Raw genomic sequence first — 20203 nt, forward strand, 5'->3', positions numbered from 1 at the left:
ACCTATGTGCAGTGTCCAGCTCCCTTTCCTTTATCTGCAAATCGCTGTGAAACACGCCTCTCCTCTACCACCCTCCGCTCACTTCAAGGCAATACAAAATTCAGTGTAATAGTGGGGGACCCCGAGCGGGAACAGGGACGACGGTGTCCTCGGCGGAGAAGTCTACAGGGTTCGAACGCCATCAGGAGAGTTCGTGTGAATCTCGCATTCTCGACTTGGAGAGAAGGACCTCACACTGTGAGGCTGGCTCCCCCGCGGAGGTTTCAATCATTTTTAAGAGAAGTACAATCAAGTCTTGGGAAAATGAAAAAGGAATAAATTTGGAGTTCTCGTGAACAGTTTTCATAGAAGATCCAAAAGTGGTCCTAACTTTTGTTAAAGCTAAAGTAGCAGTGATTTCATGAAAAGTAACAGGAATTTACCACTTTATTAAAGGGGTCTCCTCCCATCCGTTAAAGAAAATTTCCTAGAAGGAACCTGTCTGGTTTGTATTTATAACTTGTTAAATAAATGTCTGATGAATAAAAATTGAGTAAGAAAAAGCACAACACAGCAAGACTAGGACCCCGTATTCTGCTACTGCAGGAACAGTGCCTGAAAGGCTGAGGCCCTGCGTAAAACCCAGGTTTTATCAGGATCAGGTACGAGGAGGCCAACAGGCCAGCAAGTGACTGCCTGAAAGGCACGCGGCAGGCATGTGGTTTACTGTGGCCAGGGACCCGCTAACCCTGGGAGGGGCCCTCCCTCCAGGCAGCAAGGCCCCAAGACGTCTGGAAACACATGGTTAAAGCAGGCCTTCACTCCAAAAATCATGGCCTTTAAATACCTTCTGATTCTAATGAAATACCTAATTCTACCGTATGGTTCCTTTTTTGAAATATGTATTATAAATGTTATTATTTAGTTTAAAAAGCTAATGGCCTGTGCTGAAGGAATACACTGATATGACTTGAATTGTTTATTCCCCCACATTTTGCACCTCTATAGTAATTTATATTTTCCGAGAAATGACAGGAAAAAATTCTGACAATATTTTGCTCAGTGTTGAAGCTCAGCAGTTTTTATAGCTTCGTGCTCAAAGATTACTTTGTTTTCAGTAATGAGTTCATGGTGTCTTAACCAAAGGCTTACAATAAGAAGAACATCTTCTGTAGCCCACAAAGTTGGTCACCAAAGAAGGTGGCAGTATTTCTGTGAGATGATGATGATTTTTATGGCCCCTTGACTGTTGATTTGGAGGAATGGGTCACAGGCTTCCTGGTAGAGGCGCTTGACATCAACACTCGTGCAAACACGAGGTGCTGGCCCTCCCTTACAAACACTGAGAGCTCCTCGCGGCTGCCACCTCCCGTGGTGTGTGAGGGCTGAGCATCTGTGTCAGTGGGCCTGCTGAATCGAGTGTAGCCTGGACGTCTTAACAGATAATGGAAACACTCGGTCTACAGCACGCAGCTACCCCACGTACAGCATCGTGTTTCTGTTTCTTCTGAGGAGTCAAGGTAGTGAACTGTCATTCATTTTCAAGGAAACTGCCTGCTTACACCATGACCCCCACTCCTTCCCTCGTCCAACTGAGATCCTGTGCACTTGGGTTTAAGCAAATGACAGCGGTTAAGGAGGGGTTTCTTGAGGAAATCACAACCCACACCGACAGGGGAGCTGCTCTGGGCTCCGCGGCTCCTGTGGATTTTACTGAACCCTCTAACCCTGGGACAGGGGCTGCTGTGCTCCCCTCCTCACAAGCGACCACCCAGCCGTGAGGACGTCAGCTGCCCGAGGTCACACATAAGCCCCGGAGACCGTTCTCGAGCTCCTACATCCCAACTCACGGTAGTCTTTCATTCACTTTTATCGTAAAATGGTTCATAATAAAAATCACACGTATCACATTTGAAAGGTACAGTAAAGTGGACACTCATGTAACCCTCCTCCTAGCCAGACAAAGATTATGACCAATACCCTTGACCCCTGCTCCCACCAGGTCAGGCCCAAGATCTCACCATGGTGTCTGCTTCACCTGCTGGATCTAGGGCTGCACACAAAGGGTGGACTTATTGTCCTTAACCCCCCCCCCAAACCCTCCTCATGCCCGTGGTTCTCAGTATCATAGGGAGGGACCCCTCTGGGCATCTTGTGAGAGCAATGGAACTACGCAGCCCAGGAAAAGTGACGCATGTATAGAACCCTGGAACTGCTTCAAGGTTTCACAGACACACTAAAGCCAGATCCTCAGAACTAATTCATACTGTAACCGCAAGTCTGTACCCAGCTTGGAAGGTACTATGCTAAGTGAAATAAGCCAGAAAGAGAAAGGCAAACTCAGGCGTGGTATCACTTATACGTAGAATCTTTAAAAAAAAAAAAAAAAAAGTCACACTCAGAAACAGAGAGTGGAATGGTGGTTGCCGGGGGCTTGGAGGGGGGGACTGGCCTGTTGTCCTCCGCAGAGGCTCAGCTGGGCTCCTGGCAAAGACGCTCCATGGGCTTCACTCTTCTCAACAAGGACTCTCATCCCTCAGTTTTGAAAGATATGTTGTAACAACTGCTCTCTGGGAAAACGAGTGAGTCCAAGTCCGTCCTGTCATTAAGTTAGCAGTGCGGCTCTGCTGGGTCAGATGTGTGGGGCTGGGCCTTTCCGTCCGCAAAAGGCGGTCTCTTGATTGGATTTTGCTGAATGCTCCTTTCAGGTCGAATGTGCCAAGATTCTGAGTTATGCTTCTAAAGCTCTCTTCTGAAAAAGTTTTAAAAGTAAAGCAGCAGAACAAAGCTAAACAGTTTTAAATAATGATTTTGAGAAGGTAACCTTTACGACATTGCATTTAGCATAAATCAGCTCCCAACTCCAACGTGTGACGGTGCTGCTTCACCCAGCCGGCGCCTGCCTCCTGCGCGTCCGCCGCGTGCCAGGTGCACAGCGCCCCCTCCTTTCCTGCCCAGACACTCAGCGCTTCTTCCAGGTGAACTTCCTGCGGGCTCCCTCCTGGCCCGGCTTCTTCCGCTCTCTGACACGGGGATCGGCAGTAAGCAGTCCCGCTGCAGCATGAAAAGAGACGCCTTTATGAACCACGGAAAGAGCAGGAAGGCAGGAGAAGCGCCTGAACCGGCAGCTCCTGCCGTCAGAGGAAGAGCGCCCAGGCCCACAAGCAGTTCCCAGCCTCATGTACAACTCAGGGCAGCAGTCCGCTTTCACTCTCCTAAGCTATCTTCCCACCTTCCGAGACAAACACCAGGCACATTGCTTGAGTCTGCTTTTCTTCTCCTATGAGAGATACGACTCCCTTTTGGTTTTTAAACTTGTTCAACTTAAGACAAAGCTGCTCTGATGTGCCAGTCGGTACTCACTGCCAGGGAACTTGCCCGGCACACTTACTATTACAGATGTGAAAGTTTTAAGAGGGAGAAAAGCAAAACTTCCTGGGTGGCGAAGTGTGTGGAAGCATACAGACACCATACAGTAACAGTGCCCGTGAATATACCGACACATAACATATGACTTATCAAACATATCTGAGAAAAGAAACTTATTTTTCTAATTTGTGTGATAATAATATTTCTTGGTACTTTGTTTCAGAATCTAAAAAAGGTTTTAGAGTTGTGTTCTCAGCACAAGGCGTTGGTTCCAGAAGAGTAAAGTCAGTTTAGACTGGAAGCTCCCGGTCTCCCACCACCAGGAGTAATGACAGCTTCTGAGCAATAAACGAGTCCCTCTCAGCGTACGGCCCCGATGGGAGTGCCCAGTGGTGGCCCAGACGTGGGGTGTTGGTAACTACCACAAGAACACCAGCGACGAGAAAACTCTTTAACTGTTTATAAATACGTAAACAGAGCGGAGCTTCTGTCTTTGTCACCTTCCAGCACTAGCACTTCTCTTCACTGTATGCGAGGCTTCTGTACTTTATTAAGGTACTTTCAATGGCCACACAGCACAGGCAAAATTCACATTTTACGCTTGTCATATACCCATAGCTCTCGCATTTACTTGTACTTAGGGGGTGTGGAATAACACAATGTTTTGTGCGGAAGGCAAACAAGAACTGTCTACATTCTAGTTTAAATGATAAGTAATGATGCTTTATTACTTTTCAATATGCACAGAAACTCAAAACTAGCAGAATTGTTAAGTGAGGTCCTATCAAATGATTTTAATGACTAGATATGAGTCCTACAAAATGGTGAACTGTTTATAAGCAAATGGATTTTTAGAGGTTTAAAAAAATTAACTTGCCTAAGCTACGGGTGGCCCTATCTGCAGCGTGGGATCAGAACCCCAGCGGCGCAGTGGGAAGGCAGGGTCAGGGCCCACGTCACTTGCCCAGAGGGGCTCCTGGACCCAGAGGCGCCGGGGGCCTTGCTGAGGCCACACAGCCGGTCGGCAGTGCCCACAGTGCTTTCCTCCTTCACAAATGGTGGGAAGACACTCCTCAGCTAGAGCTGCCCCGACTGACTGTGAAATGTGGACGCAGGGCCCTAACGAACATATTGATCGTAGAACCCTTCTCCCCCTGTGCAGAGACTCCGGAATTCACTGCTAGGTGACAGGGTCACACAGAGTGAGTAAGGGAAATAAAATTCGAACTAATATCACAGTGGAAAAGGAATCTCCAATAACTTTGGAGAGAAACACCTTAGGGGTTCCATCATTAAATCGAATAACGATTACAAATTTCTGTAATAAAACAAAAGCCACCGCTCACGTGCCCGACACAAAACGGAGTCGGATACAGACTCGAGGGTCCCCCGTCCCCCCGCCCCCCGACCCGAACTCGCACCTTGGCGCATCCACTCGACCTCGTCCTCGGTGACAAAGCTGCACAAGGCTCTCGCCGTCGCCAAGCGGATGGCCCCCGCCTGCGCCGCCCGCCCGCCCCCCGACACCGTGCAGGTCACGTCGTGTTCTCCAAGCCGGTCGAGGAAGTGGAAAGGGAACATCAGCTGTTCTCTAAGGCACAGCACGAGAGGTGGAGTTAGGTTCACTGCGAAGATACACAACGTTACAGGCTGCTCACATTCTGGGCGTGTGTGAGACCCACACCAGACGCAGAAACGCTAGCGTCTCCGCCACTCAGATGCTGTGAGAGCAGGTTCAGGCCTCTTCTGCTCGGGCACAACAGCACACCCCAGCTGTGTGCTGACCCTGCTTGTCTCCCGAGAATTTTGTGAGGCTTGACCATAACCTCATAACGAAGTCAAAGCTGGGAGAACTCCTTTAACCCACTGAATCCACCTCTCCGGACTCAATGATCAGATGCAATATTAACAGGTCTTCCCAAGCAACTATCAAGCGCCGTTGGGGTCACTAAGCAAAGTGTACGATGCTGTATCTGTATGAGGTTTGTGCTCGTCCTGACGCCGTTGAGTTTTAGAGTCACTGAAACCACACTCGACATTTTCCCACTGAGACACGTACTCTGCCTGCAGTTCCCTCGGCTGCAGGGTCCTGCCAGGTGACACCCCACAGACCAGTCAGGCCCGCTTCCCTCCACAGCCAGTGAGCACCCATGCGGTGCGGGCAGGGCCAGAACCAGAGGCTGGAGCAGGCAGACTGCCCTGGACCTTCTTCTCACTCACAAACAAGGGACTGCTTTTGCCTTCATAGCTCTTATGAATTTTACTTAGAAAAGCTGATGAATATTGAATATCGCGTTTGCTTGTTTGGTCTGACACTGCAGCTTTCTGGAACCCCGAGTAAAGGTTAGCGTCACACAGTGGCGCTGAGAGGTGGATGTTACCCCTTGGACTGCACACTAGCGGAACAAGCCCAGGCTGGTGTGGATGGACACAACAAGAGCCCGGAAGGGCAGAGTTAACTGGAATTTGTAACAATACTGCTTCAACAGGGATGCTGTTCCAACAGGAATGAAACAAGTCCTACGATAGAAACAGGTATGAAACGACCTAAATCTAATATTGTTTTCTTTGAACAAATGTTCCAAAGTAACCAAATAAAAAACAGGGATGCTACAAAAGTAGTACTACAGTTGACCTTTGAACAACATGGGTTTGAGCTGTGCAGGCCTGCTGACACGTGGATTTTTTTCAACGGTAAATACTACAGACCTACACCATCCACAGTGGTCGGACCCCTCGATGAGGAAACTCGATACAAAGAGCCATCGGTAAGGTTGTACTCAGATTTTCCACTGTGCTGGGAAAATCCCAACCTCCACATTGTTCAAGAGTCAACGACATTATAAATCATAGCTATATTATAAGAGCTAAAGAAAATTTAGAGGCTGATAATCTAACCCCGCCATCTCCAGCAAGGACACCGAGGTCAGTATGGAACCTAAGGAACTGTCTTTGGCACATCACAGGCCCACGCTGCCTGACACGACTGCGCAGGTGAGTGACGTGAGTGATGATGTTACTAAGAGAAGCCCTGCTCACCTACTCGTTTGGGAGCTTAAACATTTATCTGTTTTAATTCCTAAAACTTTAAGATTCCCTAACAAATGCTTATATAGATTAAAAAACTGAGATTAAAATCTGGGGAAAAAATTCAGGCTCTATGAGAGCACTTGAGTCAGGGTGGTCAAGGCAAGAAAGGACCTGAGGAAGAAGTCTGCACAGTCAGGAAGCTGGTGCACACTGAGCACGACACTAAGTCTATAAAGAGAGACAGCAACACCCAAAGGGTACAGTTGAAAACCATTACACACCTATTGGTTTTAATTAATCTGGACTCACACTAGTACATGCAAAAACAGTTACACGGCATGAAAATACTTCACAAGTCTCTCCTCTCAGTGATCTCAGATGAAATCCTGAGCTAAAGAATCAATTTTATTTTGCTCTTTGTTATATAATCAAAGTTATTTTGAAAAAAAAAATTTCCTCCTTTCAATCTTCTCTGAATGCCACTCCGACGGCACCAATCGTGCAGCCCATAACCTGGTACATATATAAAATCACGTACTCTTATTTTTCTGTGACTGCTTAAGATGCTAACTTGTCTCCTCTATCACACGGTTAGTGCCATGTGAGGAATGTACTCCCTTTGTACAGGTGATCAATTAAGAGCTGCTTCCCTGGCTGAGTGACAGAGCAAAGGCCTTTCCAAATCAGAAAGCATTGCTCTGTGTACCCCACACAGCACCAGGCGCATCGTGGTAAACGTCTGCCAAGTGAATGAATGAACACAAAATTTCTGACAGCTCGAGGAAGGAACACAGTCGACATTCCCAATGACCTGTTTGCTACGTCTGTGTAAAAACAGCCTAAAGAAAGGACCCTGGAAAGAAAAGCAAGGAGTTCAAACTGACCTTCAGGCAAGCACCTCAGAGATCATCAAGTCCAACTCCCTCCTACCATTTAGGGAGGTGACCTTTAAACATCTCGGCTGAGTTCACACAGCTGGAAACAGACCTAGAATCAAGATCACCCACTCCTGGCTCGGCCGTCTCCCTACTACTGGTCAGTGGTCGCCTCCCTGTTCATCTGTAAGCTCGTGAGCCACTCGTGCAGGAGGAAAGGCCAGTCCCCGAGTAGCACGGCTGCCGTGAATCCCGACAACTACTGAAAGACAGTGAGGCGGTTTGGGCGCCTATCCCGCCAAGACTAGCCTCAGGCTTCCCAATCAGATAGGGAGTTTCTTGACAACAGAAGCCGTATCTCACATAGCTCTTGTATCTTCGCAATGCCAAGAACAAGACTGGGCACACAGACAACCCTTAGCAAACGCCTGCTGAATCAGACTGAAGAGTAAGTTCTAAGGGGGCAACTTAATTGTGAGATAAAGCCAAAATCGAGACTTGCTATTAAATCATCAGGAGTTATATCTGAAAACAAATTAACAGACAGTTATTGGTCAAATGCCATTCCTTACAGCAGTCGTAATGCTGAAGTTACGGGTCTCTCTGGCTTTTGGTGCGACAAATAATAGCTTCCTCCATCGCCTTCCCTGAGAGGGTGATGGCAGAATTAGTTTAATTCCTACTAAACAGAGTTAGAGCGGGCTACTTCTTGACACACACACACACACACAAATAAAATAAACATACATTTCCTGAAGTACTTATTCCGTCCAGAAGCTTACACTACACTGGCATGGTCCTCTTTCCTGACATAAGCATTGGGATCATAAGAGCCTTAACCCTTCTGACCCTAAACACCACTACAGGAACCAGGAGAAGATTAGGAAGAGAGGAACTAACCATGCAGAACTGCTGTGACTTGTGGATGATGACAGTAACGACTGGGAAAATCATAACCCTCTCAAGAAGAGGCCTTATACAGTGACTAAGGAACATATCTCAGATGGGCATATTTAGTGGAGTTGGGCTGTAACACCTACTTATAATTAATGTCTGTTCCTCCACGGGATACAAATTTCAAAGAATAAAACGGCCATATGTAGCCATGGGAACTAAGCAAAGCCTGATGAGCTCTTATTTTAATATATAAATGTCAGATTTCTTTGCTTGCTCAAAATATATATATATAATTTTCTGTGAATAGAAAAACATCCAAAGTGATAAAGCGAACTTTTTCTAATATTTACGACGGTAAGTGCCAAACAAGGTTGGTCTTCGTTGTTTTGTGGCTGCCCATCCCCAAACCCAGGAAGCAGAGGTGGCAGAGTCTGCATTTCAGAACACAAGACCCCGAGACACTCAACTTCCGGTATGATCTGATGAAAAGGGGAGGAAGACTCAATTAATGAGGAATTCTAGAGATGCTTTTTAAAGATCTGGAAAACAACATAAAAAATAGTGACCCAATCCCTCTAGCTAGTTTGTTATATTCTATTAGTAAAAAGAAATCATCATGCAGACAAATATAATCAGAAAATCATAAGCCTTAGTTGATCGTGACATATTATAAAGTACATTTTCTTTAAAAACAAAACCAAAACAAAGACCTCACCTGTCCTGAGTCACCGGAAAGTAGAGCAGGTAGTCGACCCCATTTACTTCTATCCTCCCACTTCCGTGGTCATAAACAGTCACTTTTGCCTTTGCAGTCTTTCTGTTACCTTTAAAAATATAAGACATCTATTACTGAACATCTTGAGGCCCAATGCTTTGACAGAGGCAAAACTACGTTAAATTTTTTCCCCCAGAATAACAATATGTAACACTCTATATAGGAAAGTTCTATAATTAATACAAGTCAAACAAAAATAGAACAGGCAAACTACACCATAACTGACGTAATAAAGCTTACTATGGGGTGATTTTGTTCCTTAATCCCATTTTAGAAACACTACAATGATTTTAGTTTCAACAAAGTAATTCATATTTATTTATATTATTTAAAAAATCAATTTACATAGTGTTCTTTTTAAATTAATAAGAGTATATCTTAATCGTATAATTTTTAAAATATATGAACAGTATAATAAAGTATAATTGGTAGAAATAAAAGGAATCCTTAGGAAAGGTCACACTTCTTTGAAAATATTAACTGAAAATGAAATGATGTAAAATTTTTTAAAGTTGCAGATATATCATTTAATAACTCAATTCTTTAAAGTTACATCATGTCAAATGTCTCTGTACACCTACAAGGAAGATGTGAGTCGAGGACCTAAAGTTTCAACGTTCTGTAGTTTTAGCATCTGACGTGCAGATTCACCGAAAATTTTCATTTAATATAAGAAACCTTTATTTAGAAACCTAAACCTTTATAAGAAACCTATATTTTGTTGTTTCTACCAGTTGAAAATATGAAAATACAAAGTGTTAATATGACTATGTAGGTATGCGTCCACATTTTTTTCTTGCAACATTATAAAGTTCAGTTTTTAAAAACGTCAACAGAACCTTAATATTCGGAAATCCAGCATAGCAGCAGCAAAAATAAACAAACAAAATGAACACCAAAGGGCAAGAGCAAATAAACATCCGGCTATTTCCCAATCCTCAGCGGGACGGGGTGGTCTCTCTCCATGGGTGCATTACCTTGGCCTGTGCTGAAGGCCATACCCTTCTCGTCATACTGCAAAGGCTCAATCAGCTGTTTTTTCGATTGAATGGTTACACTCCTGCGGAACCTGCCCACAAATTCTTCTTCAGCCGCGTCACACGGCAACGCCGATAACCTTTCCAGCAGCCGAATGAACTGTGCGTACTGCAGACAATAAAAATTCATTAGGAGATGCAAGTGTAATTGCATTTGCTAAATTTTTTCTATTTTTATACACTTGATCTTTCCAATGTTGCTTTTCCTGATGAATTTTGACAGGATGACACTTCCGCAACTTCATGCTGCTTTTAAAACAGCGTGCAGATGCAGCACTTCCCCTGTGTACCTTTAGTGCTCAATCTTTTCTTTCGAGGAACAAAGAGATCTATCATTCAAAGAAAAATCCATTTCTCTCTATCAGGATTACATGAAGGTGAAATTTAAATTCACTTTCAAAAAAATACTTAGATGATCTTTAAGTATAATTTCTACTCTTTTATTAGAACTGTATCAAGAGGCGCTTCATAAATAATTTCCAGCAAGTTTCGTACAGTAAAATGGGAAGAGTCTGATTTTGAGAAAACGTACCTCTTAAACTACATTTCATAATACATTTGGCAAATGTATCTTTAGCTGTTCAAGCTGTGTTACTTTAATGTTTATGATTTCCTTTAAAACCGAACAATCAAGCTATTTAAAAATTCAAGAGATACTTGACTTAAAGGGCAAGCTCTTGAAATAAATTACCCTTGCTACTCAGTGCATTTTTTTTAATAGTTCTTGAACATGTGATTAGAAAGTAAACAACTTGGTATTAACCCCTTAAAATTAGAAGCCAGAGTAATCACTCTAAAGTGTTTATGCAGAAGGAAACAACTGATACTTGAGATCCTTAGCATGGAGTGTGAAACCCAGTTTCTGATAACCTTATTTATGTTTTGCCAACCCTAAAAATCATACTCATCTTTGTTACCACTGCCTTTACAGTGAAAATCTACCATTAATAATTTGAAATGTATAAAAATCTCACAAGTAAGATTAAAAGGGCCGCTTCAATTATTGCTTCCTGTGATGTTACAATACTGGAGAAGGCAACTGTCTGAGGAAGAGTGAACTGCTAGCCACCTGCGGTACCCAGCCTGGTAAAGCTCCATCACCTTCATTCACAGGCCTGTCCTTCCTCAGCTGCTCTCAGTTCCTCTGCACCGGCTGTAATACCCTTGAACACACAAGGAGGCAACTACAGGTATGACCCAGCCTTGCTTGTGAACTGGGATCATGGCTCAAGACATCACTGACTACCCTGCCTTCCTCATCTTGACACCAGCCATCAGCTTCAGGATTTCTTCCAACAGCCAGCTGCCCAAGGTACAAAGATACCTATATATTTGGTTGTTTTGTGTTCATAGCTGCACACCTATAACAAAGCCCTAGGGATGTTTTCAAAATGAAAACAAACAAACCTGTGTTATAAAAATAAAAGCAGCCAGAAAACAGGGAACACTGAAATGATTCATTCAATGAAGGAGCAAAGAGAGGTTTTTCAGTTGGATCCACGTGCAGTGATACTGACTTGGCAGTTAGGATATTAGAAATTAATTTCAGATCTTTAACTCACCAAATGCCCGACACCTTAGTTAAGCAAATTGCAACTTTTCCAAAACATTAATTTCTTCAATATGTTAAATGAGGAAAAGAGCAATTTAAGCATATGACTTGAAATCTACACGGCAGCAAGGTACTAACAATGTTACCCACTGCCATGGAAGGAAAAAACCTTTCTTGGAACAATTTGTGAAATTTTTCTATACTCCAATCTTCCAGAAATAATCTAAATTTAGAACACCAACACATTTAAAACATCAAATTTCCTGTGATAATACTGGCATATATTAGAACATTGAGCAAAAAAAGAATCAGACTAAGACCTAAAGCAGGGGTCACCACATTCCTAGGCTTTAACATTCACTGGGGGAGCCTGCTGAAACTGTGGATTCCTGGGTGACACCCATGGAAATTCTGCGTGAGGTCTGAACCTTGGGAACTGCATTTTGTAACCAGCATTCCAGGTGATTCTGATACAGGCAGTTTTGCCGATTCCTAGATGAAACATACTGGCCGTGTGGATACTGCATTTGGTAAGTCAGGAAGGTAACCATGCGCTTCATTTCTCTTCTACTTAACCTGTAACAGCCCCTTACACTTATCATTAGCCTGTAAAATTAGCACCCACTTTACTGAAGGGGGTGAAAAATGACACCTGCCATGCGCCCCTGAACAAGGGGCAGAGGATGCAAGCGCACTTGTGGAGGAGGGTCTGGGGACCAGGCACCTTCCTGACCCTCCCAGGGCAGAAATCAGCTCCACATGTTTTAAAAGGAAAACCGTCTTATGAACACCTGCCTCCGAGGAACATTACTATTAGGATCCTAAATACAGCAAATGTCTACAATCTTATGGCACAGGTCCCCTTAAATTAAAAAGATTAATTACTCACATCTTGATCTGACAGTTTTTCCACTAGCATTTCTTCCAGTTCCTCCTTAATCAGCCATCTGCTGCCAATCGGGTCTCTGTTAAAATATCACATTATATTCTCTTTTAAATTAACCACACAATGAGTTATATCACAAAAGATCCCACAAGTAGTAGCGATTCTCGATTGGGAAACCCATTTTTGTATTATATAGCTGTAAAATTTCATCCAAGTAAATGATTTTTGAGACACATTATTTCATTTCCTCAATCTACTTTAGAAAAGATACCCAGTCTAGCAAATGTTCCATTCGCAGAGTTAGACATGGCATTGGGGAACCCATCTGATGATATCCAAGTCACTAACTAGATTTCTCAAAAATTAAAACTGTGCTTGCTTTTCAAAATTTACTTTAAAGGGTATGTTACAGACACAGAGTTAATCTGTCCATGGACTAAAGTAGTAATGAAATCCAAATAAAAGGCTACGGGTAGTATTTACAACTAAAACTAGGTATATTCAAAAACTTGTGTCTTTTGCATAGGAAGAAATATGTGAATAAACAGCCCCAAATTTAAAACTGGTTGGTCAGGTCGATGGATCTAATCTATCATTGTTTGCTAAATGGAAGCACAAACCTTCAAATACAAAATACACACACACACACACACATATATGTATATCTACGGGCATATAAATGCACAGTTACATACACAAAAATTCTAAAGAAATAATATTCAAATACAGTAAGTGCCACTTAACATACAAATCTAGAATGAAGTAATATAAAAATAATAACCTTAATACTTACATCCTCCCAAACAAAAAAAAAATCACCTATTATTTGGAATTTTAATGATTAATGCTGAAATAATGAACACATTTTTAGGCTTTAGGTATGCCTAAAATACACCAATGATAAGTGGTATGTTTTTAGTTAATTTTCTCATATATTTTAATGCAAAAAAGAACTTACTTGGCTTTAGTTTTTTCTGAAAACAGACCTTTGGCTCGCAGCTGGTCTTGACGGTTTTCTACATCTAGTAGCTTTCCGTATGCTTCCTGTGGCAAATAACACACACATACACTAAACCAAGAGCGACGCGAACCATTACCTCCCTTTATGTCTCCCATGAGCACCTCATCTCAGAAGCGCCCTCCTCAAGTCACAGCTGCACAGCAAGGATTACTGAAAATGCTCTTTAACAACGCTATTTCTCATTCAAACTAAAGAATGGTGGAGTAATTTCAATGAGAATTTAGTATCATACATAGTAACACACTTAACTTCAAATGATTTTTAAAAAACTCTATAGAAGGTTTACAACTCAGTGAGGTTCGTAAAAACGAAAAAAAGATACAAGCTATTTATTTTCCTTAAGAGTTCCACAGAGAACCAAAACTTTTCCTTAAAAAAAACCATAATTTATACAGCAATATGCATTTAAACTTACAGTTACCAGTAAAAAATTTTAACATTTATATAAGATTTCTCTTTACCATGTAGTTTGTATCTTAAAAAGTTTTCTATTAATATTTATTTTTCATTATTTGATATCTATTAGTTTACTTTCTAACAAAGTCTGTGAATGTATGTCACCTGTTAAATCATAATGCAAGTAGGAGAAAATTTACCATTTTGTAAGCACTAATCTGGCAATAAAGGTTATCAATGAAATACGATTTCCAGGAAATGAGTTTACAATAAGCAGAATAATGCAACTGTCTCCCAATTTTTTTGACTGAGCAAACTTGAGGACTCAAATCCAATCTATGTGTATTCATTTATAATGTACACATAACCTACCATACTAATACCTAAGGAACAGATGTTTTCAAAGGATGAGCTAGAGATGATATAAACATTTTTTCTTGCTTCATCATGACACCGTCCAATACCATCAGCTAATCTCAGAAGACACAACTTGCTGCTCATAGAGATGTCTATCCATATTTAAAAGTCTTCATAATTTCCAGTTCTGGGGACAACCTCTTGTGGGTGCTGATTAGAGCGTCATATTATATCAAATGTTGCTGACAGAGTCTGCTCTAAGAATACACGTGCCCCTCTGTTACTCCCTTTGTATTTACCAATGCTTGCATTTTATTATCTTCATTCTGCAACCTCTTTTCAGGAATCCATTTCTCTCAAGGGGAAAAAGAATGTAGGAAGGAAGGAAGGGAGGGAGGGAGGGAGGGAGGAAAAAGGATGTAAAGACTGAGCCTCTGAGTTTCATAAACATAGATGAGAAAAGCCGAGATTATGCTCCATGGGCCAGGACTTCTTGGTGAGAAAAGGGCAAGTTCATTTCCTGTAGTAGGGAGACTCGTAAGAGTGTGTTTTGTTTTGTTTTGTTTGTTTTCAGTAAGGGTAGTAGGATTGATACCTTAGAAAAGAATAAGAAAAGCAGCAGCACTTAGAAACAGTAACACTGGGCCGAGCATCTCCGACAGAGTGAAACTATCACTATCAATAGTTGAGTGATTCTAAAGCTAAGTTCCCAGCAGAAGCAGACAGCAGCAGCATCTAGGCCAAGCACTAGGTTAGAAATGTAAATTCTCAGGCCCCAACCCAGACTTTCCCAAGAGGAACCTGTTGGAAGGGGGGCCCAGTGATCTGTTTGAATGATGCCCCCAAGTAACGCACCCTGAAGTTTGGATCTAAACACTGGAACTCTGGGGACAAATGAGCTTAATTCAATTTTAGGGTACAGATTAACTATCTCTACAACTATACTCAAAGTATAAATCCGTCACCTGTAGCAGCAGAAAAATGTACCTCACAATTCAAAACAAACTGTCCACTCTAAAGAAAGCAAGAATAGAAGCCATCCACATACAGAACGTGTCCCTGCTATGCAACTGAAAACCATACAATTTGTCTCCCGACAATTGGTAAGCCGCATTTGACTGTAGTTCGGGTACCTGAAATTCATATTTAAAGGCTAAGATAGTGAGTTGTAAGCCCAACTGAATAGTGTATCAGAAAAATCTCTATGTACCTATTTCTAGAAAGCAATTCTGAAGTGCTCTGAACAGGTAAAATACAGGGAAAATAAAAACCTCCACAAAATGAATCCTCCCCGCCTTGTACGAAGGGGACAGACGTGTGCAAACAGCATCTCGCTGTGCACCTGCACCGTGCGCCCTGCCCCCGCCCCCGGAAGCCTGCTCCAGCTGGGGGTCTGTGGGAGCAGGATGGCATCAGTCTCCACGTCTCCACGCTGGGCTGCTCCAGAGCCCTGAGATTCTGAGAGTCCTGAGTCAGAGATGTATCTTTCAAATCTATCTTAAAAATATGAATTCAAGAGAATACCAACAACGGTAGTAAGACACCCTACCTGGTTATAAGGGTCTATTTAATTTTCTGGAATAACCAAGGCAACTAAAACAAAAATAACCGATCTGCTTCATAGGTCAAGTTTCAAGTCAAAATTTGGGGTGCTAAATGTGTCATCATTTTCCAGTGATTCTGAGCAATTTTTAAGTCCATATTTTTCCTAAAACTTTCTTGCACTCTGCTACTACCTTCCAGTGTTATATTTAGCTCCATAATAATGTATAAATAGTGTAAGTAAAATCACCAGAAAAAATGTGGAATATGAGAAATCACCATGAAGAGTGCACGTCAAATTTAGAACATGTAAGTTCTATTCATTTACGGCACATGCTTTGATGGCTGTAATTCATCAAGTTATATCATGCTCTTTAAGCCCCCTCATACACTTCTTTAAATAGGAAAATATATGTAAAGTACTTGGCATACTGCCTGGCCTACAGTAGTGGTCAAGAAATGATACAGCGGTGAGGGGTATGGCATTCAGGAGTCAAACAGTCGAAAAAGTTTTACTGGTGCATCATTTCTATTTTTCTTTCTTTTCTAGATAATAAAACCACTCCTGAGATTCTAAAGGTTCTATCTTGGTTAGTCAGAGACAACAGTCCTCTGGAAAGTACATTCTATAGCTTCAACTCCCTGAAGAGAGGTGCACTAATTTACATCAAAAAATCCTTGAGGGTATAAAATATGCCAGGAACTGTCAACATCACAGATTATCAGTGCTAGCTTCTGGTATATTGTTAAATTTCCACTTAATTTTTAAGGGACCCTAGAGAATTAGCATGACCCCACCTACACTAAGTTTATATACTGTATTTAACAGTATAATTTTCAAATATGACAGGAATAACCCAGATGTGAAATGCTGAATCATTCATCACAGCTATGATTAATATTTCATAAAATCAAAGCAAGTCTATCTACCCCTCATGTCATCAGATTTCCATAATGTATGAATCGAATTTAGAAGGTGCCTAATTTGGAAATACCAGATGCTCAGGGTACAGAAAAGAAATGCTTCAACTAAACTCTTCCAAGAGCATGAGCAATGTCATCTTTAGTCTACCAAATTCTGTTTTGGTTGTATTAACCATGTTGAAATTCCAATTTTAGGAAGGGTAAACAAACAACATTTCTTAGGAGGGTGGTATAGAAAAAGTCAACTGTATTTTGATATACAAAATATATAATAACTAACAGTAATTATCATCTTAGATACTAGTTCAATACAGAAAAGTAAGCGACTTAAAATATGTGTTTGTTGGAAAAAAAAATCACAGAAAATAAATTTCCTAAATAACAATCTTCTCAATGTTTTGGCTACTGGCATATACAAAACCAACTGGAGTAAATATGCATATAATTCATTTATCATGGCTTTTATCATGCAATTTATCTGAAGCTCCAAGTGACACACCTCTATGGTAGATCCTAGCTATCACTTTGTAAATACATTATGCTATACAGCGTATACTTCGTGTAATGCTACCCGACATAAAAAAAGGAAATAATCTCACATATAGGTCATGTTAGACAAGTACTCTGGGAAAGTACGCACCTGGGAGTAATTACATAGAAGTGCTTGTGACTCAGATACCATATATTTTTACCACTGAAAGCTCTACCATATATTATAAAAACAATTTTACCATTATAAAAGAAGTAATCTGATTAAAATCAACAGAGGCAATAAGTTGAATCAGTTTTTAAAAATTAATTTTCCCAATTGTTACACCTGGAACATACAAGATACACAATGGTAATTATTCATATATCAATGTGAGAAAATGTATATTAAAGATACTTCTAGAACAGCAGTTTGTTGCTGAATTAGTTACTGAATTAACTCCTGCTGTCAAGAAAGAACTTAAAACAGCACACAGACACATGTCAGCACTGGTCTGTAGCTTTCTAGAAAGAAGCACTTTACACAGTCATAAAGTAGTTATTTGGTACCTCACTGTGAGAAGGGTCACTACTTTAATTCCATTTTTCAACAGCACTGCTTCAAGTTTTCAATATTCACCCCCCAGTGGCAAGGAGGATGCACAGAACTGTGATACTGAGCCTCCGGAACTTCTGCTTGTTGACTCTGGAACCTCCATATACTGAGGCCTCAGACCCCTCCCTGGGCTACTGTGTGAACACAGAAGGTTTAAGTCGCTTAAAATAAACTGGAGGATTTCTAAATAAGCCAGGCAAATGAATCCTGTTTATACACACATTATTAGGATTAGAATGACTTCGTACTTTTTAATATTTTAAACTTTTTCCCCCAATTCAGCAGAGTAGTTTAAGTGCATAATGATCTACTTATTCCTTAATTTTATACTTTTCAGGGTAAAACTTTCATCCAAGGCCATATAATTCCTTCAATTTATAGAAACACTCTGAAAATACTCCAATGTTTACTGTAAAACTAGTCCTAAAATATAAACGAGCTTTCTATAAGATGCTAAATTCCCAGTATAGTTTTTAGACATGCAGATCCTTATCTTAAATGCTGGGGTAGGTGAGCTGACGTAAAATGTCAATAGATGCTTAATGTTTCTGACAACTCACAGTGTTTCCAATGTTTTATACAGCTTTTCCCAAGCTCTGGTTTCACGGGATGTTAAAAGATGTTTTGGGTAGAAACAGTTCCGTGATCCAACATATTTGAGCAGCAGTGTTTCTCTACTGAAGGGCGTCAGGGAGTTTTTATCACGCTAAGTGTCTCCTTATTAGTTTCCTAGTGCTGTATACAATATGCAGCATTCCCAAACGAGCTTAATTTCAGAGACCCTTTCTTGATGCTTTCATAACCAGGGTTCCTCAGAAAGCACTTTGGGAAAGGCTATATTACAGCCATGCCCTGTCTTAACGAATCATATTTTACAAAAGGATTCCCACTTCAGAGTCAAATAATCACCTCCCACAATGAGTTTAAAATAATTTTCAACTCACTTTTAGTGAGTTTCAAGATATTCAGAAACCTAGGTGTTGATAGGAGTGAACGGGAATTAACATTTGTCTTAGGATTAAAGGACCTGCACAACTGCCCAGGTTGTGATTGCCCCGTTCATGAATGCAGTCCCTTTGCCTGCCCGCCCCGCCCGGTCGACTGGGCAGCTCCAGCTGTGGCGGGCAGGGGTGCCTGGGGCAGCTGGGACCCAAGGGCACAGCCATCGCCCTATCCTTAGCTGCGCAGGCAGGCTTCCTCCCCCACCCCCGGACACGCTGCTCAGCTATTCTCTGGTGCAGCACCTGCTCCACTTCAGACGCACACATCCTCTAAAAAGTCTTCCCTCTCCTTTACATTTCGGTTCAGTTGTTTCTGGAAACTCCTTTTACTCTCTCCTTCTTCTTTCTGCTCCCAAAACGCTACGCTGAAACTCTAACTCACGTCTGAGAAGTACACAGGTTCCACTGGCTATGTGGCCATTAAGGAGATGGAAAGTCATCCATTTGGGGTAAAAGAGATGGATGAGCAGGGCCATCCAGCCTGGAGCCCCCTCAGTCCTCAACGATCCTTTGAGAAACTCCGTACAGCCCTTATTTCTTCTTAAACTACCTTTCACTGTTTAAGAATTTACTTATTAGTACTGTTTCATACTTCATTCATTACGTATGTACACCCTATTCGCTATTTTGTAAAATAAATGGTTTTTATGGACCTTCCCAGGAACCTGAAGACAGGTGTATGGTTGTGGCCACAGGAAGGTGGGAATTCCAGCCAACCTGATGATGAGCCCTTAGAAGGTAACACACTCACAAAGTCTGTGACCCCAGCGCCCGTGGATCGGCAAGTTTCCCTTCACCTTGTGCTTTCCCAACAGCTTCACTTCTGGGCGGGAACAATGAGCCGCTTCTTTCTTCTCATCCGCCTCTTCCCTCAAAATCCTCCTACTTCTCCACAAAAACAACTGCATGGACTAACTACGGGTTAACTGGAAACAGTGTTCACTTAAGCATTACACATTACCCTTAACTGGAAGCTGCATCAGGCCCATCTTTTATTCGCTGCTCTAATGTAATATACAACTTTAACATGCAAGCAGTGACCAAATACTAAAAGCAGCTTTGATGTTATTACCGAAGATAAAAAAGGTTAAGGGACATCACAAAGACCTCCCGGCAGAACTGCAAACATGCTTAGAGCTGTGCTTTTCTGACAAAAAACATGGCCGTGAGGGCCACAGCTCACACAATCACAGCCGGTCCAGGACATGGAAAACAGAGTTTGCCTTAGTGTCTTTCACCCTGTCACATGGGAAGAAACTGCATCAACAAAACGAAACGGTAGCAATAATGATTCACTTCCCGCCCACCTACCACAGTCTTTGCGGGGCTGGCTCCCTCGCTACGGTGGGATGGTGGCGGGGGGATCACCCTCCCACAGAATGGAACGGACCCCTCCGCGCACCGAGAGGGCAGACAAAGGAGGGAGCCAACATGTGCAGCAGTTTCAGGTTTTACCGTCTTATTTTATGTGCGATCCC

At 42.0% G+C, this 20203-nt stretch overlaps 2 protein-coding genes across 2 annotated transcripts in view; both read right to left on the bottom strand.

Moving 5' to 3' along the window:
• GPR45 (G protein-coupled receptor 45) overlaps positions 1-8961 on the bottom strand; it is an 87684-nt gene extending 78723 nt beyond the window's left edge. The window contains exon 1 of the mRNA XM_027128707.1: positions 8866-8961. The gene's annotated coding sequence lies outside the window, so the exon portion shown is untranslated. The remainder of the gene's footprint in view (positions 1-8865) is intronic.
• MRPS9 (mitochondrial ribosomal protein S9) overlaps positions 1834-20203 on the bottom strand; it is a 42038-nt gene continuing 23668 nt past the window's right edge. The window contains exons 6-11 of the mRNA XM_027128710.1: positions 13359-13444; positions 12404-12479; positions 9903-10071; positions 8866-8974; positions 4770-4939; positions 1834-3033 (exon numbers count right to left, since the gene is read on the bottom strand). Coding sequence (XP_026984511.1) covers positions 2942-3033; positions 4770-4939; positions 8866-8974; positions 9903-10071; positions 12404-12479; positions 13359-13444 — 702 coding nt within the window. The 3' untranslated portion in view covers positions 1834-2941. The remainder of the gene's footprint in view (positions 3034-4769; positions 4940-8865; positions 8975-9902; positions 10072-12403; positions 12480-13358; positions 13445-20203) is intronic.

Source organism: Aethalodelphis obliquidens, unplaced genomic scaffold (genome assembly GCF_003676395.1).
Source record: "Aethalodelphis obliquidens isolate GAN/ISIS:26980383/991018 unplaced genomic scaffold, ASM367639v1 scaffold35, whole genome shotgun sequence".
NCBI lineage: Eukaryota > Metazoa > Chordata > Mammalia > Artiodactyla > Delphinidae > Aethalodelphis > Aethalodelphis obliquidens.